The following is a 27003-nucleotide window of genomic DNA, read 5'->3' as shown; positions in this document are numbered from 1 at the left end:
GAGACTCCTGAGAGTCCCATGGACTGCAAGAAGATCAAACCTCTCCATTCTGAAGGAAATCAGCCCTGAGTGCTCACTGGAAGGACAGATCCTGAAGCTGAGGCTCCAAGACTTTGGCCACCTCATGAGAAGAGAAGACTCCCTGGAAAAGACCCTGATGTTGGGAAAGATGGAGGGCACAAGGAGAAGGGGACGACAGAGGACGAGATGGTTGGACAGTGTTCTTGAAGCTACCAGCATGAGTCTGACCAAACTGCGGGAGGCAGTGGAAGACAGGAGTGCCTGGCATGCTCTGGTCCATGGGGTCACGAAGAGTCGGACACGACTAAACAACAACAACATAGAGCTCTCTTTCTCTTATATATCTCAATGGTGGAAGGGGGAGACTTGTCCTTCCCTGTTTGTTTCCCCAAGCACTGCTGAATGTGTGGTGCCCTCAGAGGCACAATTCATTTTCAGGACTCCTATAATAAGATGCAGAATCGACGGAAGGGAGGCTTGGACACTTTTGACCCAACAAACCTCTGCTGTTGGGGGACTTCCGGGTTGGCGCCATCGCCGAATGGCGGACTCCCTCCGAGCTCCGGAGGGAGTCTGCTCGGCAGGGGCTGGGTCCTACCGCACCGGCGATGCGGGGACCCTTAAAAACCACGGCCAGAGGAGGCCGTGGACATGGAGACTCGGCTGGCACCGTTAGCGCCCTCCCGACTCGTGAAGGAGCCTTTTTAAAGGCTCCGGATCGGGTGCCGGGGAGAAGCGTGGTGCTTGAGTTCTCTGCTATCCCTGCCGAGCGCAGCCGCATGCCATCCGGCGGAGAGCGCTGACTTCTTCTATTGAAAATTTGGATCTAAAAGAAGAACCCGTGAGTAATTGGAATATGGACTAAAAAAAGGGGACAAATTTTTAAAATTTGGAGCGAACGGGGGAGGTGGAAAAAAGGAAGTCAGCCCCCCCCGAAATTGTAGAAGAGCCAAAACAAAGGAATGGATAACTAAGATCGAGAGTAACCTTATTTCACCGAATTAGCAACTTCGCGCGGGAAATTTATAAGATTGAGCCGGAGGAGAAAAGTGGAATTTGTATTAAAAAGCAACACCCCCCCCCCCCGGAATCCCTGGAGCGATTCGTGAAAATGCCTGGAGAAGAGTAAAGGAGGTTTTGACAGGTTTTGACAGCTGTCAAGGAGCTGTCAAAACGGAAGAATGTAACAGAGACTTGGTTATGGACTTTGCCGGTTACATTTGATATAAGTTGGGTATAAATTGTTTCAAATTGTTCAAATAAGGATAAACAAGCTATTTGGACTGGTGGATGGGCTTTGGAAGGGAACTTTGTTACGGGAATCCATCTAGAGGAGCTGAGGGATATTGCATGTGTTTTTGACAGGAAACTTGTGCAGTTGAATAGAACTTTTAATCTCCTGGGAAACTGCAGAAATGGAACACTATTTTGTCTACAGAGGTCTACACACTACAGGAAACAATGGAACTATCTGTTGGAAAATGAAAGGATCATGATGTAATGTTTTGTTCCTGAACAACAAGCCTCTGCAGGGATATTAGAAACTTTTGGAGAAAGAACATTTCTGTGGGAGAACAGAGAAACAAAAAGGAGGAGAATGGCCGACAAGAATAAGGAAATAACAAGAACTGGACAGAAATGGGAAAGGGGATATTTGGGATATCCAGATTTGACAAGCTTATGGATTTAAAATTGGAGTTTCTACTCCTGGATATAAAAATCTGGATAGAAGAAATGGACCCTCTTCTCGTTAGACTTCTTTTAGGATTGGACATTCGTAATTTAATGATTGGACATTCGCAATTAGTAAGACTGGCAAAGAATCAGAGGGATGTGGGTTTAACGCAATGTGGGAACTCCAGGAAGATATTAGAGATGGAGGGCTAGGAGGAACGTAACAGGGAAAAAGGGGAGGGAAAGTTGGAATCCAAAGGTTGTAAAATTATTATTTAATTCTATGTTGTTGTTGTTTTTTTTTGTATTATGTTTGAAAGGGGGAAACTCGTGGAAGGGAATAGATCGATCTTAGGGGGATGGGAATTACGCTAAACTGGGTAATGGAGGATGATTGCAATTTGGGGATAAGAATTTGTTGAACCTAATTGTTTATTTGGAAGATTTGGAATACATGAGGGGGTGGGGAGGGGAAGTCCTAGTTATTGGAAAAAGGTTATAAATTGGATTTAATTTGTTTTAATTTGGAAAACCTTAATAAAAATTATTTAAAAAAAAACAAAAAAAAACCAAACCTCTGCTGTTGAAAAAGCATGTCAGCTTTTTTAGTTATGCAAAGCTACAGAAAGAAAGATTAATCGTGGGCAGCCCAATACGACGCAAGCTTTTACTCAGAATAAAATTCTGCTGAATTCAGTGTGGAATGACCACAGAATTGAGGCCTTAGACTTAACACACCTGCTTAAATTTGTGAAAGTCAAAGATGTCTAAATAAATGGTGGAAACTTAGCTCCCCTCTATCATCTGAAGTTGGCTGAAAGGACACCCTGTTGTGTTGTTTATTAAGAGATGGATACGAAATACTAAAGAGTATTATCTTCCCAAGCGATGCAGCCTTGGCAGCTCTGAGCGAGGTTAACCTTTCCAGATCCTTTATTTCCCTGGCAGATACTTGGGGTAGAAACTCCCTTACGCAAACTAGAATTAGATTGCTGTAGCTGTAAGGGATGTGGGTGGTGCTGTGGGTTAAACCACAGAGCCTAGGACTTGCTGATCAGAAGGTCGGCGGTTTGAATCCCCACGACGGGGTGAGCTCCCGTTGCTCGGTCCCTGCTCCTGCCAACCTAGCAGTTCGAAAGCATGTCAAAGTGCATTGTAGATAAATAGGTACCCCTCCAGTGGAAAGGTAAACTGCTCTCGTTCGCCAGAAGCGACTTAGTCATGCTGGCCACATGACCCGGAAGCTGTATGCCAGCTCCCTCGGCCAATAAAGCGAGATGAGCGCCGCAACCCCAGAGTCGGCCACGACTGGACCTAATGGTCAGGGGTCCCTTTACCTTTATCTGTAAGCAACAGGCATCTTTGAGTAGGCACAGCATATGCCGCCTGGCAATCCCAGCAGATAGGAGAGGCTTGTTGCTGCCATCAGCTGCCATCCTCTTATGACAGGCAGCAAATCCTCAAGTACCGTATTTTTTGCCCTATAGGACGCACTTTTCCCCCTCCAAAAATGATGGGGAAATGTGTGTGCATCCTATGGGGCGAATGCAGGCTGCAGGAGAGCCGCAGTGCCAGTCCCACAAGGTCGGGGGACAGCAGGGAGGTGGAACGCCGCCATCCCGCTGTCTCCCGATGTGGTTTGGAGGCTGACGGCAGGGAGACGCGTGCTTCTCCCGGCCGCCAGCCCCGCAAGCTCCGGGGACAGCGGGGAGGCGCAGCACGTTCTCCCGCTGTCCCCGGACCTGGTCTGCAAGCGGGTGGCGGGGAGAAGAGCGCTTCTCCCCGCTGCCGGCCCCACAAGTGCCTGGGGGGGAAATAATTTTTTTTCTTTATTTCCCCCCAAAAAACCTTGGTGCGTCCTATGGGCCGGTGCGTCCTATGGGGCGAAAAATACGGTACTTGAGGAAACTGAGTGGCCACACCTGGCTGGCACCAAGGGAGCTTGAGAACATAAGAATCACAGAATCAAAGAATTGTAGAGTTGGAAGGGACCCTGAGGATCATCTAGTCCAACCCCTTGAAATGAAGAAATATATGGCTGGCCCATATGGGGATCACACCTGCCACCTTGACGTTATCAGCACCGTGCTCTAACCAACTGGTCTAAGCTGTTGAAGAGCTTCACCAAATGCCTGAGGGAAACCCACAAGAGGATTTGAACGCAGGAGCCCTAAGGCATTTTCCAGAAGTCTATAACTGCTATAACAGAAGAGAACCACCACAGAAATGGCAATCAGCATATCTTTTTATTTACAGCCCTAAGTTTCACACAGCTTCCTCTTGATAGTCACAACACTTAAAACGTCCTATTAATGCTTTTTAATTTTATGGGAATGCATGGATAGGACAAGTTCACTCAGTAGGATTTGTAAGTCTTCCTATAAACAGAATTGAACCTGTAAAAAAAGAAAAGAAATTATTATTAGTTTCTTCAACTTCATTTTATAAATGCTCATACTGATGCAACTTAAATTTAATTGTTTTTATAGAACAGGGTGGGGAGGGGATGTGGAGGTGATTAACGAAAGTCAATCACATTTGGAAACTGGGGATGGGAAAGATGTTCATTAGCAGCCTTCACTTCTAGCCAAAAAATTATATAACTTTATCTTTATATAACTGGGTTAACAGAAGGAAGAACAGCTAATCAAGGAACTGTCCTGAGATCTACGGATTAAAGGTGGTCTAAAAATTTAATTAACAACAACAACAATAAAAGGAAGAAAATGATTTTGAATAGGGCATTCTCTTAACCTGCTGTGAAAAGGGAAATACAATCAGTTTATTTGGGAGGGGTATGGGGGGGAAAGGGTGCAGTTCTTCATAAGGCTCAGAATAAATGTGGCTGAAATTGCGTCCTTGAAAGTACAGTATCACCCTGGATTTGGAAAACTGATACAAGGTGCCATGGGTGTAAACAGCATTTATTGTGGGGCAGGCTTTATTTGGGGGGTAAGGGCAGAGCCGAGTTATCTGTGACACAATTGGTCAGTTAATTAAGTATTTTTATTGATTTACTTGATTTAGGGAGCAGCTACCTCCCCTCCTCCCTGGCTACACCCATGTTAGGAGACTAACACACAGTCTTTGGTTTGGTGACGCTTTCAAGAAAGCAATCCCCAATGTTTATTTTCTTTGGCTTTGTGAACTTTTATGGACTTCCAAGCTATATAGTGTGTTAAAGAAGGCAATAGCATTTTGCTATCATCATCATAACTTCCACGGATAAATTTAATTGATATTTACCTGTTCTGCCTTGCCTAAGGAGAAAATTAAAAGGTCTATCAGCTTTGAAGACAGGAGCACGGGATCGTTTTAGCAACACCATAGCTGTGTGGTTAAAAAAAAAACAAGCAGGGAGTGCCAGAAGTCTCACAAGAAGTCAAAATTACCATGCTAGCATTGAAATAAAAGTCTGTCCTGATCAGTCGTGGTTGGTGCCACCACCCCTGACCTGTTCAGGTGAACTGCAGGAATGTGGGTGTCACGGCCGATGAACACCAAGCCCCTTCCTGGGCTGGTTCCCATATTTGCAGCCCATGTTCTCAAACTCTGGGAATATTCACAAGTTGGATACCCTACTGGCTGGGCCCTTGCACTTATGTAGATCCATTGGCCCTTGCTTGTTCTTTCCCACTGTAAGTTGGAAACCTCACAGAGGTATGCTTTCTTTTATTTTCTTTTTTTTTAAAAAAAATTAAATTTATGCTTATACATCATACAAACAAACACTGAATAAAACGAACATATAATACAAAAACAGAAGGAAAAACAAAAACAAAATTACAAGGATATAAACATAACATAAACTACAATCGGAAAAAATAAAATGGAAAATAAAAAAGTGACTTCCAACTAACTCCATGTGGAGCTTTATTCCTCATATCACTGGTTGTCTGTAATGATTAAATTTAATTATGTAGCTATGCTTTCTGATGTAATCAATTTCATCCTCTGAAGGGAGGGAGGCTTGAGAAGCGCTTTCTCCCTTGTGAAATGGACTACAACAGAAATGGTTTGCCAATATCGGCATAGGTAACAGGGTGGCTTTTTTTGTCAAGCTAGCCCCTTTTGTGCAGTTGCCCTAAGCTCATCCCACCTTTGCACTATTCTGCTTGAGAAATAACTCTTTGGCAATGAACTCATGCTGAACCCACTAATCATCTTGTTATGTACTGAGTTGAATAGGATCCAAACTGCAGCAGTCTGACTGGTCCTAGAACAATAGGATCCAAATTGCAGCAGTCTGATTGGTCCTAGAACAATAGGATTCAGAATGCAGCAGTCTGATTGGTCCTAGAACAATGCAGCAGTATGATTGGTTGGCAAGAACCACCCAATCATGCTCCAGATATAAGTGAATCCACAACCAGATTGGCTTACAGTAGAATTCCAGAATTAGCCAATCATGTGCAGCCCATTGTGTAAATCATGTATATAAAGCAGATACTTTGAGGGGACATTCATTCATTCCTCCTCACCGCTATGAGCTGAATAAAGAGCATGAAATCACTTTGCAACTCTGAGTATATTTCACATCTGATGTGGAATTTGGACTGCAGTTTGAATTGTTCCTGCCTATATTGCTTGCAAGCATGATGGACATAGCACCCCAGATGGCAAACTGGAGGAATTAGTTCTGTGGGACTGAAGGGCAATGGTTTAGGAATTGAATAAATGTAAATAATCAGCCTGTGCTGGTTATCAAGGCTAATGCAAGAACCATCTCCACCTGGTTTACCTGTAGTGCCTGAGGCCTTTGTTCCATCTTCTGTCACTTCAATCTTTGCTCTGTGGGTCGCTTCTGAGATATAAAGATGTTCTTGTTCTAGCAAAGAAAACCATTACTAGTCATTCCAGTTGTCAACGCAAAGCCAATACAACCTTAAAAGTAAAGGCAAAGAGACCCCTGACCACTTGGTCTAGTCGTGACCGACTTTAGGGTTGTGGCACTCATCTCGCTTTATTGGCCGAGAGAGCCAGCTTACAGCTTCCGGGTCATGTGGCCAGCAGGACTAAGCCGCTTCTGGCAAACCAGAGCAGCGCACGGAATCGCCATTTACCTTCCCGCCGGAGCGGTACCTATTTATCTACTTGCACTTTGAGGTGCTTTCGCACTGCTAGGTTGGCAGGAGCTGGGACTGAGCAATGGGAGCTCACCCTGTTGCGGGGATTCGAACCACCGACCTTCTGATCAGCAAGCCCTAGGCTCTGTGGTTTAACCCACAGCACCACCCACGCCCCAACCCACACCTTACTTTCAGATTTATTGAAAATCTTATTTGTCTAGTACAGCTGAATGGTGCAAGAGTCAGAACACAGGAAAAGATGGACCTTATTTGCAGGATGTAATGGTGGCTGCCAACCTGAATGGCTTTAAAAGGGACTAGACAAATTTATGGGAAATAGATCCACTGATGTACTGCTGTTTCAGAAAGACATATCACAGTGGTTCACAGCAATATAAAAACATGAAGCCCAATGATAAAGTCATGAAAAGTTAAAAGCAAAAAGAAATTAAAAACAGACATCAGTAGTGCATTGTGAGAGATGTAGTCTTAATTGGCTGCATACGCCTGGTAGAGCAGAAAGGTTTTTAGCATGTGTTTAAAAACTGTCACAGAAAGCACCCTCTGAATCTCTATTGGCAGCGTGTTCCACAGGATTGGGCCAATGGCACTAAAAGCTTGGTTTCTTCTTCTTGTTAAATGAACATCCCAACTCGGGGAACGACCAAAGGCCCTCCTGCAGATGATCTCCATGGTTCTATTACCTCCAGGTGGAATAACAAAATGCTTCTGAATTGCTGGGGATATTGAGAGGGAGAGGACTGGTTGTGGGCTCCCCATAGGCATCTGGGAGGACATGGTGGGAACAGAATGTTGAATGAGATGGGCTTTGGGACTGTGTTATGGCCTGGGAATCTGATTCAGAGGCTGAACCAGAGGAATCCCAGCCTGCACAGGAGTCCCCGCCTCCAGGGCCGGCTGAGCCGGGGCAGGGCCTTGAATCTGAAGGGCTGGATCCTCAGGAGCAGACACCAGATGAATCCACTCTGGCTCCTGAGGTGATGGAGGACCCATTGCCTGCAGGTGCACCTCTCCCAGCCCTGTCAGGGGAAGGTGAGGTTGCCTCTGGGTCCAGTAACCCTCCAGCCTCTCCTGAGCTGCAGAGGCTCAGGGCAGAGAGGCGGAGGGAACTGGGTTCTTTCAGGAGGAGTGCTCGCCTTAAGGCCAGGAGAGGTGGGTCACCGATGGGCCGGGGCCGCCCTAGGTCTCAGAGGAGATAAAGGCCAGTCAGCCCAGGTTGCTGGAGCAATGTCATTGGAAACCTGTTTCGGCCAGCACCCAGACCTGTTCTTCCAGAGTTCCCGACCACACCCGGCTTCTTGCTTTGGACTCTGCTTCGCCCTTGGTGGACAAACTCCAGACCCTTGACCCAGGACCAGACTCTGACCACGCCTCATGGTAACACCCCCTCCCCCCTGGGACCAGCACAGGCTGATTCAGCAAGGCTCCCTCCGCTTGCTGGCCAAGCCAAGAGGAAACAAGCAGGTAGTGGTGTTTTCCCTGGTTGTCTGAACTCAAGTGAAAGGGAGCAAGCTGGAAAGGAGGTCCACAGGGCTCTGGTTAGGAGGTCCTCTGCTGGAATGTGGGTCCTCAGGAGTTGCCCAACCATGCGGACCCTTGACTTTGGCTTTGCCAGTTGGAAAGACCTGTTGCCCTGAATCACTGCCACAAAATGGACAAGGGGATCCAACACACTAACAAAGCGTGTGAGACTTACCTGAAATCCCTTTGAAATTAGCCATAGTCGGATCAAACATGTCTGTAATTCCTAATGTAGGCAAAAGCATTTTCAGGTCCAAGTGGTTTTCGATTCTGAACCTGAAATTTTGATGGGTGGACATTTAGACATGCCACTTGCAAACTGCTCCTATCTTTGTTTTGCTCCTTATTATAACCCACCTGTTTACAGGAATAAAGCCATGGCAATTTACGTGGCCCTGGGTTGAGACTCCCGTTCTTCAGGGCATGAGGACTCAAAATCAGGAGGAGAATTGCACCCAGGGACAAAATCAGAAGCACTCCCACAACACTAAGCCACATTGGTGTTTTCTGCATCTCTTTTCCATCCTCACTCACAGATTTTGACGCTGTACTCCTTTAGTTTGTATGTATTTACTTAAAAGACCATTTTCACCCCAGCAGTTTACCTAGCCATCAGTTGAGAAATACAATATTTCTTTATTCAGTGAAACAAAATGATGACAGAAAAACAAAGCAATGTAATATTATGATGGAACCATAAGATGTGCTAGCAAAGTGCCATCCAGAATGGGATTTAATCATGTATGCAAGAAACATTCCAGTTACTTCCCAGTTACTTTCTGACAAGGCTCCTATGGATCATTTGTATTCTGAGTTGGCTTCTATAATGTGGAAATTACATGACTACTACCAATGTTGCTGAGGTAAAATACGGGTGCATGACATTTCGTCTGCACAGCTTATTTATTGCTCTTTGTCTCAACTCTGTGAATGCAAAAGCATTTCATGTGCCAGTTTTCTAAACCTGTTTGTTATGTACTGAGTTGAATAGGATCCAAAATGCAGCAGTCTGATTGGTCCTAGAACAATAGGATCCAAAATGCAGCAGTCTGATTGGTCTTAGGACAATGCAGCAGTCTGATTGGTCCGCAGAAGCCACCCAATCCAGTTCCAGGTGGAAGTGAATCTGCAACCTGATTGGCCTACAGGAGAATCCCGGAATTAGCCAGTCCTGTGCGGCCCATTGTGTAAATAATGTACGGTATATAAAGCAGATATTTTTGGGGAACTTTCATTCCTCGCTACTATGAGCTGAATAAAGAGCACGAAATCCACACTCGACTCCGAGTATATTTCACTGTTCCTAATCTAAAACCCGTCTTGTAAGTCTGCTAAATGGTTTGAAACTAAAGGAGCACTTGGGAAAGCCTTACGAGATTCTGGTTTATGTGCATTACACTTCTACTCGTTCCCCCTCTCCTCTCACCCCAACTGACTCTCATAAAAGCTAGTTTTCTTCTCTGTTCTTTTACAGTTCCAACCACCCCAACTTTAGTCAACATTTCCTGTTCATAATAATGTTGTCTACCGCTACAGTTGTGTTCATGCATACCCACACCTCCCCTCTCCACAACCAAAGATCAAATTCCAAAAAGGCCAGGCAAATGTGTGTACATCTAACCTTTACCTGGGAAGAAATAGGTCCATCTTTGTTCTTCTCAGGCTGTTGGACCACAGTGGAAAGTTTCGGGCTGAGAGGGATCTCTCTATCTCAGCTAGAGGTGTTCTCCTGTCAGATGGAAGCACCACAAACATACTGACTGCCTCCCCCAGGTAGGGCAATTCAACCACACTGACCCGTTCCAGAGAGTCCAGTAGGAATTCACCTGTGTTTTTTGGGGGGAAATGTTTGTTTAGGACTATTCAAGTGACTCAGTGGTTAAGATTAATCGGTAAGCAATTTTGTACTAATGACAGCAACAAAAATAATATAACATTGGCATTTCTGTGCCTGCATTCTGCTTTTGTAGCTGCTTCTCTGCCATTTTGGCTTTTTCATTTGGCAATGCAATGTAATGGGATTCTGAGTTTCAGGACATCACCACAGGTCATGAAACCAATTCAGGGTGAAGCTGATGCACAGCTCATACAGTTGAGTGGCAAGCATAGCAGATTTTTTGAGAAACAGGCAGCTCTTGTTTACTCTGAGAGTGACAGCTCTTTCCCGAAAGGTAGAAGTGGTTGTCCCAGAGTAAGTGTAAAGGTAAAGGGACCCCTGACTGTTACTGGCCGAGGGAGGCAGACAGTTTTTCTGGGTCATGTGGCTAGCATAACTAAGCCGCTCCTGGTGAACCAGAGCAGCGCACGGAAACACCGTTTACCTTCCCACCGGAGTGGTACCTATTTATCTACTTGCACTTTGATGTGCTTTCCAACTGCTAGGTTGGCAGGAGCAGGGACCGAGCAATGGGAGCTCACCCCGTCGCGGGGATTCGAACCTCTGACCTTCTGATCGGCAAGTCCTAGGCTCTGTGGTTTAGACCACAGTGCCACCCGCGTCCCTCAGAGTAAGTGAGGCGTAGTTATTTCCCTAAAAGCTCAGTGCTGCAACTGCAAGCCAGACCAAGGAAGGGGAAATACGTGGAGCCTGGTTTTCTCTGTCTCTCTCTGTTAAACCAAACTTACAAAGTTTGCAATCAAGCAGCAACATATACCTTATTTTTCGCTCTATAAGATGCACCAGACCACAAGACGCACGTAGTTTTTGGAGGAGGAAAACAAGAAAAAAAATATTCTGAATCTCAGAAGCCAGAACAGCAAGAGGGATCGCTGCGCAGTGAAAAAGCAATCCCTCTTGCTGTTCTGGCTTCTGGGATAGCTGCGCAGCCTGCATTCGCTCCATAAGACGCACACACATTTCCCCATACTTTTTAGGAGGGAAAAAGTGAGTCTTATAGAGCAAAAAATACGGTATATTCACAATGACACATGCAAGATAATAGCTATGCAACATATCCGTTTGTACCTCTCCTTGGCTGTCAGTATAAAAGCTTTTGGCTGTCAAATAAGCCTTTTAAGGCTCTGGATCCATTAGATCTCAATAAGCAAAAACACACGCCTCTGCTGCTGCAGAGGAAACTGTCAGAGGAGCACAGCTTTCACCATTGTTTTCTCCTTCCTTGGAGGTTTTTAAGCAGAGGCTGGAGGGCCACCTGTCATGGATGCTTTAGCTGAGATTCCTGCATTGCAGGGAGTTGGACTAGAATCAGTGTTTCCCAACCTTGGGCCTCCAGCTGTTTTTGGACTACAACTCCCATCATCCCTAGCTAGCAAGACCAGTGGTCAGGGATGATGGGAATTGTAGTTCAAAAACAGCTGGAGGCCCAAGGTTGGGAAACACTGGACTAGATGAAACTGCATGTGGACATTCTGTGTGGTTTGTATCCATCCCCAATATAATTACCATAGTTGACTTCTGCGCTGAGATACATAGTAGGCACTTTCAGGATGAGGCCCTCTGTAGTTGTAAAGGACAAGGTCTGGGTATCCGTGAAGGTGAATTTCCTCTGCCAAGTGCTTTTGAAGGACATCACGCTCACCACAGCTATCTGGTTAAGCGGGGAATCAAGAGTTTCCGAGGATAGGTAACTTGTTTCTCCATCTGCAGAGGAAAGAAGAGAATAGTCATTCAGGCTAATCCTGTAGCAAAGGTCACACTGATCACTTGTATTTGAAAAGGATATTCAGAAAGAGACGTGATTTCCTGTTTGGTTTTAGTCTATTCAAATAGAGTTGGGGACATACAGCTGGGAGAGGATCCTGCCTAAAACCATGCAAAGGTGCTGCCTACCAGTGCAGACAATACTGAGGCTAGATGGACCAGTGGTCTGATTCGGTACAAGTCAGCTTCTCATATTTCTACCATGATAGCAGCTGTTCCCTTTTTTCCTCAGTGTGCTTCTTATCAACCTGGGTTCCAGACCGAAGGTGTCCTGCAGTCTGCTTAGCTGACATTTCAAAGCCCTGGTGCTAAAGTTCTGCATTTAAAAACTGCATGGCACAACTTTGGGGGAGGGGAGCGTTGTCACTTTACCTCCAGTGCTTGTGGCAAACCATTCATTTATCTGAGCCGCGGTCCTGTTAGGCTCACTGAAGTTAGCCTGGTGTACTGTGTTGTTTGCCCAGAGTGTGGCATGCTGAACAAATGGTGGCAAAAGATGCGTTCCGGCTTGAACAAAGAGGGCACACGCCAGCTGTGCTACTACAGGGCTTTGGCTTGAGTTGGTCACTTCTCTGTACACAGTGTGCAGGAAGTCTTGTACATCTTGATCTAAGAACAAAGTAATTTATCGGGGTTATCAATCTCTTAAACAATGGACAAACAGTGGGATGAAAAATGCCCTTAACTGTCCGCCCGTGATCTTTAGAAGACCATTTCAAGGAGTGAGGCAGTGTTCCTCCTAACCAGAGCATTCTTTCTAAAAGAATATTTAGGGGTACTCTCATTTTGACTCAAGAAAATCACCATTTTATAGTTCGAATTGGGAAAAATAAATACAGAGTACAAAGATTCACAAAATGTTTAGGGGTATGCATCCCCTTGTGTCCCCCCCCAGAAAAAAGCACTGCTCCTAACTGCATATTTTCGCTATATGACGCACCAGACCATAAGACGCACCTAGTTTTTGGAGGAGGAAAACAAGAAAAAAAATATTCTGAATCCTAGAAGCCAGAACAGCAAGAGGGATCTGGCTTCTGGGATAGGCTCTGCTCATCGCTCCCTTAAAACAGTGTTTGCAGCCCTTGGGGGCTTTTCCCCGAGGGGGGAGAAGGGACTGATGGGCTGCCCTTCTCCCTCCTCAGGGAAAAGCCCCCAAGAGCCGCACACACACTCCACGTGGCTCATTAAAGGGAGCGCTGAGCAGAGCCTCCAGCCTGCATTCGTTCCATAAGACGCACACACATTTCCCCTTACGTTTTAGGAGGGGAAAAGTGTGTCTTATAGAGCAAAAAATAGGGTATCTATTGCATCCTTCAGACCTTCTGCTCATCAGCATAGCCAGGATTTATGTTAGAGGGGGCAAAACTAAGCTATCTGCTCTCCCGGCTATGATTAGTTACTATTGCATATTTTTGTAGATTCATACAATCCATATTTATGATGGCCAGTTTATAACCATAAGGCTAAAATAGAAGTGGGACGAACCCCAATAAGAGGCTGGGATAGAATGAATGACCATTGGCTGAAAACTGGTTTACTAAGGGTGAAATCCAAACTGCACTTACCTGGGAGCAAGAGCCACTGCATTCAACAGGACTTGCTTCTGAGTAGACATATACAGGATTGTGCTGGATGCTACCGCAATATTAGTGGTAATCATTATTCTGAGATTATTCTCTTCGTTTTACATTCGTTTTACATTCATGCCATGTAATTACTTCTTTGTCCATTTACTTGGGAGCAAGCCCCATGGAATAAACTAGGACTTGGTTCTGAGTAGACATCATTAAGTTTATACTGTTAAGTCACTTTTCCAATAATTTGTCCATTGCAGGTGAGACAGTTAAATCAAAAGCCCCCTCCCCTGTTGATACAAATCCACAACCCTGTAGCCACTTATTTGGGAGTAACCACCCATTGAAGTCAACAGGGCTTACTTCTGAGTAGACATGCATAGGATTGTGCTGTAATCCAGCCACACTTTCATAAATCAATGAGATTTACTGATTTCAACAGAACCAAAGTGTGGCTAATTTTCAGCACAGACCAATACATGGCTCCATGGGCATTCATAGAATTGTAGAGTTAGAAGGGATCTAAGGGCCATCTAGTCCAACGCGAGGAACATTCTTTCCTTAAAGAATTCTGGGCACTGCAGTTCTTGAAGTGTTGCTGGGACTGGCAACTCTTGAGAGGGGTAAACTACCATGCCCAGAATTCTTTGGGGGAAATAATGTACTTTAAAGGTGTAGCATGCACATGTAAAGCCCATTGAAGTGAAGAGCATGGCATGAAAGGGGGTTAACTCAGAAGTAAGTCCCCCTGTATGACTTGCTTTTGTTTTTATATGCTCTGCCTACCAGGACAGTCCAAGCTGTAAGGCGAAGCTCACAACAGCCTGCACTGCTCACCAAAGAGCTCTTTCTCAGAAGGCTGCCTTACCATGAGTGCTGTATCCCAGAGCATGCTGCAGTTGGGCCAATGTCCTCCCTTGCGCCCCAAACTGCAGAAGCCCCAAAGAAAGAGCCACGCTCACTGGGGAAATGGCAAGGTTGGTTCCGTGGTTGCGCTCTGCCCAGCGTTGGTAGAGAGCGAGGGCAAACTCCGTGTTCAGGTTCTGTGGTTCATGGTTGTGCTCGCAGCCTCCAACGTTCGAGGAACCAAGCGACAGAAGGAGAGTAGTGATGGAAAAGGGCAGCATGAAGGCAGATCTGCCGAAAGATGGTCTCAAGTCTGCATAGCAACCAGCGATGGGGAAAGTCAGTCACCAACAGAAATGACAATCGAACCAAATACGAACACAGCACTGTGAATAACTCACTAAAGTTACTAGCCTGCAAAAAGTCTTACTAGCCTGTCAGGGGCTGGCAGTGGAAAGGTGGAGAGTTGTGTTTCTATGCCGGTTGGAAAGGAGGGAGGACCGTTTAAAATAATATTTGTAAAGAAACCAGAAGCTATTCCTGTTGGGTATTTTAGGACAAGATGTGAAGAAAGAATTGAGGACACTATTTATGTATGCGACAACAGCAGCAAGAATTTTAATGGCACAAAACTGGAAGATGGGAGAAATACCATCCAAAAAACAATGGCGTGAAAAGTTGATGGAATATGCAGAATTAGCAAAATTGACAGACAAACTGCGTGAAAAAGATAATAGTCACTTTGGATAAGAATGGGAACCTTTTGTAACATGTTTGCAGAAACAATGTAAAAGTATGGACTATTTGGCAGGGTTTAAATAAACATACATAATGTAATTAGAGAGAACAAGAAAGATAACAATGTGATAATATACTACTATACATAAGCAGCAGAATGCAACAAGTGGTTTAACAAACCAGAAATGGAAATGGAGGGAAGCCAAGGGAGAGAGGGGAATTTACAAAACGATTGTTTGGTTAAGTTGAATAATGTATGATATATGTATGAGAACTCATAAAAACTGATTTTTTTAAAAAAGGGAAGGAGGGAGACCCTTCCTCTTGCAGCCCACTTGAGAAGGGGCAGGCGGTCCACCCTTCTCCATCAGTCCACTCATTCACCTGCATGGAATTTCTGGTCACCTGTGAGTACCAGGCTGCTGATTATTAAATGCCATGCTGGACATATAATGTAACATCTGTAATGGCAAAAAGGTTCTCGCTCCATTCCATGTATCAGGTATAAGGAACGTTGGCCAGAATGTCTGGTCAAAAAGGTTGTACACAGTGGCAAGATATTAACTTTGAATTTAAAAAAAAAAATGGTACAAAGAAAGTTGCATGTGTGTGAGAGAGAAAGTTGTTTTTCCTATATTGATCCTAGAAAACAAGAGATACAAAACAGGAAAAATGTTCACTATTACTGAACTTTGGCATGAGCATGATAAAAGTCTATTAAAAGTCCTTAAGCTAGACAAAGCTATAGAACAGGGAAAATGCAAAGGTAGCTATTTTTCAGCTATAGACTGAACAAGGACTTCTAATGCATATTACTTTTAAATCTTCCTAGGCAAATGAACAAAACGGACTCACCAGCTAGATTTAAACAGCCTCAGTGGTTCTCTTTGTTCAGAAACACAATGTCTTGTTTCGTTCCAGAATTTTACACCCAGACGTCTACCACAGCGGCCCTTTTCGAGCAAATAAGCTTCGAAGACTTACTCACTGCAGTTTCCTTCGGATTGCAGTGCAATGCCTTTCTCTTTGTTTCAGCTGAGACCGGTGTCATGTGTTGGGTCTACCCGCTTCTTTAATATATCAAGAAGTGGGGTGTTAGTCATAAGACCTCCCTGAAAGGGATAGTCAGCGATCGTGGTCTCTGTCGGCGATGTCTGTACCACCCTGTCCAAATTCCCATGGGCTCTGCATGGAACCAGGCGAGGAGGCATGTAAGTGCCCAGCAAATCCCAGGCAAGGAACAAAAAGGTACTGATGGAGAAAGAGCCAGCAAGCACCATTCAAGCCTCCATAGGCGTGTGACCTGCTTCAACTGAGAAAAGGATCACCTTCCAGTATCACTGACCTCCCTCCCGCTTCTCTTTTCATGCATTCCATAGATTTCTCATTCCCTAATGGAAGGGGAAACCATGCCTGCCGTGTGCCAGACACAAGGCTTATCTCAACGGAGGTCGGCTGGCGGAAACAGCCACTCTGGACAAAATGAGTTAGCTAAAAAAGCTTAAAAAAAAGCTAAAAAAGCCAATGCAATTCTGGGCTGCATCAATAGGAGTATTGCATCTAGATCAAGGGAAGTAATAGTGCCACTGTATTCTGCTCTGGTCAGACCTCACCTGGAGTACTGTGTCCAGTTCTGGGCACCACAGTTCAAGAAGGACACTGACAAACTGGAACGTGTCCAGAGGAGGGCAACCAAAATGGTCAAAGGCCTGGAAACGATGCCTTATGAGGAACGGCTAAGGGAGCTGGGCATGTTTAGCCTGGAGAAGAGGAGGTTAAGGGGTGATATGATAGCCATGTTCAAATACATAAAAGGATGTCACATAGAGGAGGGAGAAAGGTTGTTTTCTGCTGCTCCAGAGAAGCGGACATGGAGCAATGGTTCCAAACTACAAGAAAGAAGATTCCACCTAAACATTAGGAAGAACTTCCTGACAGTAAGAGCTGTTCGACAGTGGAATTTGCTGCCAAGGAGTGTGGTGGAGTCTCCTTCTTTGGAGGTCTTTAAGCAGAGGCTTGACAACCATATGTCAGGAGTGCTCTGATGGTGTTTCCTGCTTGGCAGGGGGTTGGACTCGATGGCCCTTGTGGTCTCTTCCAACTCTATGATTCTATGATTCTAACTTAGGAAGCTGCCTTGCACTAAATCCTGCCCTTGCCCCACCTGGCTCTGCAGAGACTGATAGTGGTTATCCACCATTTCAGTCAGGGGACAGTCCACACACCCATTTGGCATGCAAAGATCGCAGGTTTTAAAACCCCAGCATCTCTAAGCAGAGCTAGGAGAAATTCCAGACCCTCCAAGTATTCCTCTTTTCCAGGGACAGTCCCAGATTTACAGAAGCCACCCCGGTTTCTGATTTGATCCTGGAACTACAAGGCAGCTTCCTTTGGTCTTATCCAGAGATGCTGGGAATCACACCTGTGGCTTTCTGTATATCAGTCAGACTGCCCACCCCCAAGGTACAGTCCTTCTGTAATTTCCAAGGAGTTCCACCTTTACCAGGAAGTATCACATGAGAGAAAAGTGGTTCACCTAAATTATCACCCCTACTGACATTCTTTGGCTCTGGCTGATTGTTCCTGAATTTTTTATTGGAAGAGAAAGAAGAGAGGGTATCAGGGTGGCCAAATCGGGGGGACGGACATATTTGCATATGCTAGTTTCAATGCACACATGCAAATTTAGAAAGAATCAGCATAATGGAAACACAGCACCTCTCACCCTAGTAGGGAAGACTTAGACTAGGTGACTTGTTTGTCTTCTCAGTCTGCTGTCCTGCTGCTCACAGATGATGGACAACTTCAAGGCCCCTGCTCTTCCTCCAGGTCTTCTAGAATGATGTCATCTCAGTGAAAAAGAAGAGAAGGCTGGCAATTATAACTGTTTTAGAGACTTTCTTATATACACTGAACACATCCTTGGAAATGGACATTACCTTCATGTTTTCCTGGGGTTTTCTTGGGCTCCTTTGACATACGCAATGGCACTTTCTTTTCCTGGCGCCACTGGGCCAGCCCTCTGTTTCCCTTTCCCTCAGGTGAAATCCCCAAATGGAGAATGAATCACGAGCGACAGTGGGTTTTTTCTTTGTGAAAACAGGTTGCAAACAAACTTTATTATAACAGATGTAAACAAGGAGTTTTGGTTCTTCTTCTTCCACCGAAATGTAACAAACAGTGCTGTTGCTATTTACTAAAATGAATACGGTTTCAAGTTATAGGCTGTATGCTGCAGGCTTAAGGTTACTTTCTTTTACACATCTTCAATAGATCAGACTTCTCTACCTACGCTTCAGGAATTTAGGATTTTGGACTGTTTCCTTAAAGGTAAAGGCAAAGGTAAAGGTAAAGGGACCCCTGACCATTAGGTCCAGTCGTGACCAACTCTGGGGTTGCGTTGCTCATCTCGCTTTGTTGGTCAAGGGAGCCAGCGTACCGCTTCTGGGTCATGTGGCCAGTATGGTGAACCGTTTACCTTCCTGCCGGAGCGGTACCTATTCATCTACTTGCACTTTGACGTGCTTTCAAACTGCTAGGTTGGCAGGAGCTGGGACCGAGCAACGGGAGCTCACCCCGTCGCAGGGATTCGAACCACCGACCTTCTGATCAGCAAGTCCTAGGCTCTGTGGTTTAACCCACAGCGCCACCCACGTCCTGACTGTTTCCTTATAGACTCCCAAATCCTCCTTTGCTTCAGAATCACTACTGCCCTTTCCTCTCAGTGTATTCCCTCTGAGGACCATTTTTCCTGTAAACATCATGTGGGACTGTGTCTTTTCTATTTTTAACAGTGTTCTGCAGTTCAGAACCTTAGAGCATATACTATGAGTTCTCAGCTCTCCTCAGCTCTACCCCTTCAGAACAAACTTTCCTGACACAATCCCACTCCCAGACCCCATGAATCTCTCACACCATCTCTCATTCCACTCCACCTGCCTCCCTTGGAACTCTGGCCAATCAGGAGCTGTTGCTAGTTGACTGTTTGCTGGCAGGGGAAAAAACATGCACCTAAGCTCAAGAGGAATTCACTATCATCACAGAATGCAGATGCTGAGAGAAATCCTACTTACATGTCTCTTCATTGGCGATCACTCATAGCCGAGTAAGATTTGTCTTCCATAAACACAGTTTTAACAATGAGTCCATAAGTGACTGTGGAGGCCAATTCTGGATCCACACGTCCTTCCATAGTGGGGACATTGGTTTCCGGGTGGGAGTTGATCACAGTGTGGATTTGCCAGGCGTGCCTTCCTCTTAGCACGTTTCTCCCTTGTGTCCTGAGTTCGAGTGTCTTCAAAGCCCATGACGCCTTTGGTAAAGGCTGTTCTCTAACTGGAGCACTCACAGGCCAGTGTTTCCCAGTTGTCAGTTTTTATACTACATTTTTTCAGATTTGCCTTGAGACAGTCTTTAAACCTCTTTTGTTGACCACCAGCATTACGCTTTCCATTTTTAAGTTCAGAATAGAGTACAGTGTTACCTCGCAAGACGAACGCCTCGCAAGACGAAAAACGCGCAAGACGAAAGCGTTTTCCGTTTTTTGAGTCGTTCCGCAAGACGAATTTCCCTATGGGCTTGCTTTGCAAGACAAAACGTCTTGCGAGTTCTTGCGAGTTTGTTTCCTTTTTCTTAAAGCCGCTAAGCCGTTAATAGCCGCTAAGCCGCTAAGCCGCTAATAGCCGTGCTTCGCAAGACGAAAAAACCGCAAGACGAAGAGACTCGCGGAACGGATTAATTTCGTCTTGCGAGGCACCACTGTAGTTGCTTTGTAAGATGGTCATCAGGCATCCGCACAACATGACCCCACCATGGGAGATCACTAGGCCTTTTAACACTCTGGTGACCAATGAGCCAGCAGAGGGAGATGTCACAATGAACCTTGTGACCCAACAACCCTGGGCCCTGAGAAAACCAGCAGCCACAAGCACTGCTCCTATTAAGTGACACTACTAAGTTTTCTCATATGACTTTTCTTCCATTTTCCACTTTTTATAAATATGCAAAATGTGCCTATTCCTTTGGATTCCAGCTGAAGTTGTTCCTGCACCTACTGAGCACTAGCTATCTCCTATACCTGCCTTATACCCTCCAACATTTCTCCTGTGAAAATAGGAATGTCCTATTCCATTATTATGATGATGATTCTGACTGGGTTGCCCCAGCCACTCTGGGCAGTTTCCAGTTTATACAAAAACATCATTAAACATTACCAAAAACGCCCCCCCCCTCTCCTTCAGATTTCTTCTAAAGGTTGTATAGATACTTATCTCCTTGGCTCAGGGGGGTCACAGAACTCCATATGCTCTAACATTTCTCCAATGAAAATTGGAACGTATTAAGGAAAAGCGGGTCATTCCAGGGTCAGACCAGAAACCAGGATGGCTTCAGTTAATCTGGGACTGTCGCTGGAAAATAGGGACACTTGGAGGGTCTGCTGAGGTGCTCAGACGGGAAACCACCAGGATTCTGGAAACCACCAGGCATTCTGGATATCCGTTGAACAAGGATTAAAAACCCAGCACTGGAAACCGTGAGTGCACACAGCAAATGGGACTGTGAACACAGGCATAGAGAAGGTTGTATTTTTGCAACAGAAGTACTACTTAGAACATCAGGATTCAGCCTACACAATCCTCAGCAAGAAAAGTTACCCTGGCACATTATTCGTTTTTATAAGGTAAAAGGTAAAGGGACCCCTGACCATTAGGTCCAGTCGTAGCCGACTCTGGGGTTGCGGCGCTCATCTCGCTTTATTGGCCGAGGGAGCCGGCGTACAGCTTCCGGGTCATGTGGCCAGCATGACTGAGCCACTTCTGGCGAACCAGAGCAGCGCACGGAAACGCTGTTTACCTTCCCGCCAGAGTGGTACCTATTTATCTACTTGCACTTTGACGTGCTTTTGAACTGCTAGGTGGGCAGGAGCAGGGACCGAGCAATGGGAGCTCACCCCATCGCGGGGATTCGAACCGCCAACCTTCTGATCGGCAAGTCTTAGGCTCTGTGGTTTAACCCACAGCGCCACCCATGTCCCATTCGTTTTTATACTTCATTCCAAATCTGGGATTTGGTCAGGTGATTTCAGTATCTCTGCCTTGAGAGTATCATCTCCCCCTAGCCGCTCCTTCGTGGCTTTCTGAGATCACAGTTTTAGGCAGGAAATTGGATGGGCTGGGGTTTTTTTGTTTTTGTTTTGACATTATAACGGTTTAAAATTGTCGTTTTAATATGTTAATTGTTTAAAAAATCATACCCTCAAACATTTCTCCGATGAAAATAGGGACGTCCTATTCCATAATGATAATTTTACTATTTATACACCACACATCTTACTGGGTTGCCCCAGCCACTCTGGGCAGCTTCCAACATATATAAAAACATAATAGAACCTTAAATATTTTTAAAAAACACCTTCTCTATACAGGATTGCCTTCAGACAGGTTGGGGGTCAGATAACTCCATATCCTCCAACATTTCTCCAATAAAAATAGGGACACCCTGGGGGAAGGTGGAACTTTCTGGGATCAAATCAGAAACCAGGACGGCTTCTCTCAATCAGGGACATCCCTGGAAAATAGGGACAATTGGAGGTATTGAAAATGTGTATTATTTCAACTCTGAGAGGACTGGGCAGTCAACAAAGGGTATACATAAATAAACAAGCGTGTGGAGAGAATCCCCCTGGAAACATTCAGAACAGTTTCTGTCAGGAATGTCTTTTTTAAAAGAACAATTACTCTTAAAAGAAAAAAGAGATCTGTATATAAAGTAATGGCATTCCTCAACTAACCCGTTTATTGACCTTGAACAGGGCTCAGCAAACTTTTTCAGCAGGGGGCTGGTTCAATGTTCCTCAGACCTTGTGCGGGGCCGGACTATATTTGGAGGGGGGGAATGAATGAATTCCTATGTCCCACAAATAACCCAGAGATGCATTTTAAATAAAAGCACACATTCTGCTCATGTAAATACACCACGCAGGCCCCACAAATAACCCAGAAATGCATTTTAAATAAAATGACACTTTCTACGCATTTAAAAACACGCTGATTCCCGGACCGTCCGAGGGCCGGATATAGAAGGTGATTGGGCGAGATCCGGCCCCTGGGCCTTAGTTTGCCTACCCATGACCTAGAACATTCCCAGATCTTCCATATTATGCCTAAAGACACAAAGGAAAAAAGGGGGCTTTCAGCCCTGTCCTGTTTAGGAATTAATAATAGCTGCAGAAAGGATTACATTTCTTAAGAGGGGGAGGCCTCCCTTTTGGTGAAATGGGTCTACACCAACGTAATCCATGCTCACCTCTTTTCTTCACCCACACATAAATGAAGCCGTAACCGGTAGCAGAAACTGCACAGTCCAGCTGATGGGCACACAAGATCTGGCACCCCAGGTTGTCATCACCACCCATCTCGGCAGGTGAGGGTGAATGAAAGGCAAAATACTACAAATAGCGCCCACAGATCTTGGCTGTCTAAGAAGTAGCTCCTGGCAATATAGCAGGGATGGAGAGTCTGTTGCCCTCCATATGTTGATGGACTACAACTCCCATCATTGTTGGGAAACTGTGTATGTGCAGCTACTTACACAGAGTCAATTAAGGTTTGGCAGACAGCCAGAAGGCAATCTGAAGGAGTAAGTCTGCCTGGTGATAACAGAGACATGGAGTCCACTCCCTGATTGGTCAAGCTCTCTCAAGGGAGTGATAATTAATGGCCTACTAACTGGAATGTGTTAGTTCAGTAGTTCAGTTGTTCTGTGTCAGTGTAGGAGTTGTGAGTGGTGTCAGAGAGAGCTAGCTAAAGATCTGTGTTCTGTTCCTGTAAATAGTCCACTGTATACAATAAACACCTAACCACAAGTTCCTGGTTCCTGCTTCGTCTATCCTGTCTGCAGCCAAGTCGCCAATTGCTTCCGTGGATTCTGCGTGTACTCTGCTAGGTCTGGCTAAGGTCCTGCAACTAGTCAGAAAGTTGCAAAACACCAAATAGGTTTTGCCAATAACCATCCCTGATCATTGGCCATGGTCTCACTGGGCCTGATGGGAGCTGAAGTTCAGGAGAGCAGAGGACAAGAAAGCAGCCTGAATGCAAAGAACCGGAGGTGCTGAAGACCAACAAAAAAGCACTGATACATCATGGGAAAGTTTAATTGGTGGCCAATCTTCCGCTATCATACTTTGTGGGAAGCAAAGGGGTGAGTAAGCCTCCTCCATTCCATCATCTTTCATTACGAGAGACATTTACGTCAAAGCAAGCTCTTTATTTTTCGGAGTTGATCTGCTCCTGCAGCTTATGACTCTCTCAGTTTAATAATCCTGCATTGGTGACATCACAGAGTTAGCTGCAGTGACCAGAGTGATGTCACAGAAAGAAGATTAGGACCTTAACTGGGAAATAAGCTGTGAAACTCCAAGGAACGCTGACAGGACAAACATTTGTAATTATGTAAAGGCCTAGTAAATTATATAAGGAAAGCTGCAAGAAAGATAGCTGTCAAAACTGCTGTTGAAGAAATGTTAAGATGAAGTGTCTATCAGTATCAGAGCATCAGAGGCTGCTACAACTTAACAATTCTAGTATAAAATTCCAACCCCCCACCCCAGAATTTTAACTTGATGGTATTTTTAATCCAGTGCAGAAATCATCTCGTTTCAAATCATTTCATAGTTCAACTGTATCTCATACAGAGATGAACACATAAAATAAGTTTGGCATTCTATGTCAGACCCTCCAAGTGTCCCTATTTTCCAGTCCCAGATTTACAGAAGCTATCCCAGTTTCTGATTTGATCCTGGAATGTCCCGCTTTCCCCTGGGATGTCCCTCTTTTCACTGGAGAAATGTTGGAGGGTATGCTATCCAACCAAGATATAAACTCAGGGGGAAATGCAGCAAATATTGGCCTGTGAAAGGGGATCCAGGAAGCACAAAATGGCAAATGAAGAACAGGGGTGAGGAACATCAGAACCAGGGGCAGATGTGGCCCTCCAGGGTTTTCCATCTGGCCCTTAGGAGCTTCCTCAAGCCACACCCCTCACTGGTTCTGCTCAACACCTGCTTCTGTCTCTTTTACCTGATAAGGATGTTCTTGAACTGTAATAATGTCTCTTGCTTGCCTGGGTGGAGAGATGTGCATACGTCTATTGTACCGGTGGGGTCTGCAAGGTTCCCCACCAAAGCCTGTGATTTTCAGGCTGAAAAGGGTTCTTACCACCATGTAGAAAGTTATTAAACCACTAGAATCATAGAATCCTAGAGTTGGAAGAGACCACAAGGGCCATCGAGTCCAACCCCCTGCCAAGCAGGAAACACCATCAGAGCACTCCTGACATATGGTTGTCAAGCCTCTGCTTAAAGACCTCCAAAGAAGGAGACTCCACCACACTCCTTGGCAGCAAATTCCACTGTCGAACAGCTCTTACTGTCAGGAAGTTCTTCCTAATGTTTAGGTGGAATCTTATTTCTTGTAGTTTGGATCCATTGCTCCGTGTCCGGTTCTCTGGAGCAGCAGAAAACAACCTTTCTCCCTCCTCTATGTGACATCCTTTTATATACTTGAACATGGCTATCATATCACCCCTTAACTAAACCAGAAACTGCAATGCTTCTCCCCACCCACCCCATGATGCTGACCTATATCTTTTAGTTTAGAATAAAAGGCAAAAATTGAGATCGCCAGTTTCTTCCTGCTGCAAATAACAGAGTCTTTCATATCCGGAGTTGACCATGGAAATTAATCTAGACAGTTTGTCAGTGGCTTCAACTCTTGGTTATGTCTTTCTGAGTAGCTACATCTAGGAAAGGAGAGGTGCGATGGGGCCAGAGAAGGAACAATCAAGTGCTGGGAGTCCTATATGCCATTGGCGCAGCTCCCCAAATGCACCAATCCTGCTGCAGCCTGGAACTGGGTGTGTGCAGACGATTTATTTGTTGAATGGGACATGGACATGGGCAGCCAGTGGAACCTTCAGCAGACGCTGTCGCCTGTCCACAAGTCCTAAAGTGCCAGACTAGGGTGAGGTCAGCAGGCTCAGGGAACCCTTTTCATTGTGAGAGAATTTGGGGTGACCTGTGAGTTTGTTTGGGCCTTGGCTGAGAGCCAGGGTGGCTGGGAATAGAATGAATGAATGAATGAATGAATGAATGAATGAATGAATGAAAACCATTTTTTAAGAAAGGGACCAGGGCTTGGCTTCCTCCACTGGGCAAGTTTTGAAAATCTTTTATTTTATAAATTAAGTTGGTGGTGGGGAAGGAAATAAAGGAAGGAAAAAAGGAAATCCGGAGGAGTTCTCATGCAATCTCACACCTTTTTCCTTCATACCACACCGTGGGACTTGTTTTCCTCTTGCATGTCTGATTTCTTCTTTTTTTAAAAAAATAATATTTTGTTAAATGTTAACAATAAACAAGTTATAACAAAAACACCAGAAAAACACACAAGCACATAAATACAAAAATACAAAAACAAGCAAACATTTAACATAGAAAAAAGAATTTAAAAAACATGAAAGAGATAGAAATCCTTCTTTTTACTTTCTCGCTTTACATTAACTTATTTTCCTGACTTCCTCACACCTCCCTTTTTTGTATTCCATTTAAAAATTAATTCAGCAAATTCATCTTGCATGTCTGATTTCATCTATGCTGACAAGTGTCAAAAGGGCCAGGAAAATGGAAGAGCCACTATTAGTTAATTTAAATCTTCCTGTCACTTGTCTGGCCTAGTAAGATCAGTGTAGGGATGGGTGTGTGTGTTCATTGCACCAAGTCTCACTAGGATGGGGACAATCACAGTAACCTTTCTAGTGTCCCAATGGATGATGTCTGCTGTCTGAGAAAGATGTTTCTATGATACCATACACGTTTTGTCTGCTGCTGGATCCTGGGAGCGGAGCCTGACCTATGTAAGAGCCCTTCCACATGGCAATTTATCATGAAATCTGTTCTGCTCACACATGCAGCTTTTGCACAAGGTCGACACAGTGTTGTCCTCCATAAAGTGTCATTCCATGTTATTTTTTCCCCTTTAATCAGCACTTACTGTTTTTGAAGAAAATCCTCCTAGGTCCCCCCCCCATGTAAAACTGGTAAATCCAGATTAAATGGGGTGAGGGTTGGAATATGGGATGGCACTTTGAGGAGGGTGTTGTGTGGATGCTCAAGACTTTACGACCTGGAAAAAAGAGACAATGCATGTACTTTTGTAAAGCAAGAAAATCTTGCATAATTTTTTTAAAAGAGTAGTACATAGCCCACAATCACCTGCCATGTGAAAGCACCCTAAGAGTCTAAGAACATAAGAAGAGCCTGTTGGATCAGGTTGGATCTGGTCTAGCATCCTCTTCTCATGGGGCCAACTAGATGCCTGTGCAAAACCCTCAAACAGGATTTTTTTAAAAAAGATATTCAAAATTAAGACAAGACATATTATTCAGAAACATATCATCCTTGTCCCCCCCATTTTTCCTCCCTCCCCCCATTCTCCTACACAACCCCCCCGACTTCCCTCAGTTCCAGTCTTTTATTTCTCTAAAAATGCTGTTTTCTGCATGTTACAAAGTTGTATAGATCCTCAAACTATTTAGCTGATTATTATCAATAAAAAGTTTGTGAATGTTTATTCAAAACCTGCCAAGGAGTCCAGTTCACTTTGTTGCATCTTCAAATACTTTGTAAAGGGTTCCCATTCATCCTTAAAGTCACAGTTATCCTTGTCCCGTAGCTTATATGTCAGTTTTGCCAGTTCTGCATAGTCCGTCTATTTTTCTTGCCATGATTCTTTAGTTGGGGTTTCTTCAGTCTTTCATCCTTGTGCTATTAAACTCTCGCGGCCGTTGTCGCATACATGAAGATGTTTTTCAGCTTTTTTGG

At 44.8% G+C, this 27003-nt stretch overlaps 1 protein-coding gene across 4 annotated transcripts; it reads right to left on the bottom strand.

Moving 5' to 3' along the window:
• Positions 1–3922: 3922 nt before the first annotated feature.
• Positions 3923–18432, bottom strand: SERPINE3 (serpin family E member 3). 4 transcript variants are annotated; one of them, XM_081855649.1, is made up of 10 exons: positions 17851–18432; positions 16114–16195; positions 14410–14700; positions 12340–12576; positions 11710–11907; positions 9934–10132; positions 8482–8582; positions 6437–6523; positions 4942–5025; positions 3923–4091 (listed from the first exon to the last, which is right to left on the bottom strand). In XM_081855649.1, exons 3-10 carry the CDS (start codon positions 14666–14668, stop codon positions 4048–4050), a joined length of 1209 nt encoding a protein of 402 aa, XP_081711775.1. In that variant the 5' UTR covers positions 14669–14700; positions 16114–16195; positions 17851–18432; the 3' UTR covers positions 3923–4047. The 4 variants fall into 4 exon arrangements, with proteins under 4 accessions (XP_081711775.1, XP_081711776.1, XP_081711777.1 ...); XM_081855650.1 differs by having other exon boundaries at positions 16114–16192; XM_081855651.1 differs by lacking the exons at positions 16114–16195; positions 17851–18432 and adding an exon at positions 15981–16107.
• Positions 18433–27003: the final 8571 nt, after the last annotated feature.

Source organism: Podarcis erhardii (genome assembly GCF_964252035.2).
Source record: "Podarcis erhardii genome assembly, chromosome: 3".
Classification (NCBI taxonomy): Eukaryota; Metazoa; Chordata; class Lepidosauria; order Squamata; family Lacertidae; genus Podarcis; species Podarcis erhardii.
This window is presented reverse-complemented; position numbering and strand designations above follow the sequence as displayed.

Coding starts and splice junctions, on each gene's coding strand:
- SERPINE3 (XM_081855649.1), bottom strand. CDS start 14,668: ATGCTGCCCTTTTCCATCACTACTCTCCTTCTGTCGCTTGGTTCCTCG. Junction 12,577..14,409: donor TCTGGGATACAGCACTCATG/GTAAGGCAGCCT, acceptor CTTTGTTCTTAG/ATCAAGATGTACAAGACTTC. Junction 10,133..11,709: donor CAGCGCAGAAGTCAACTATG/GTAATTATATTG, acceptor CAAAAAACACAG/GTGAATTCCTACTGGACTCT.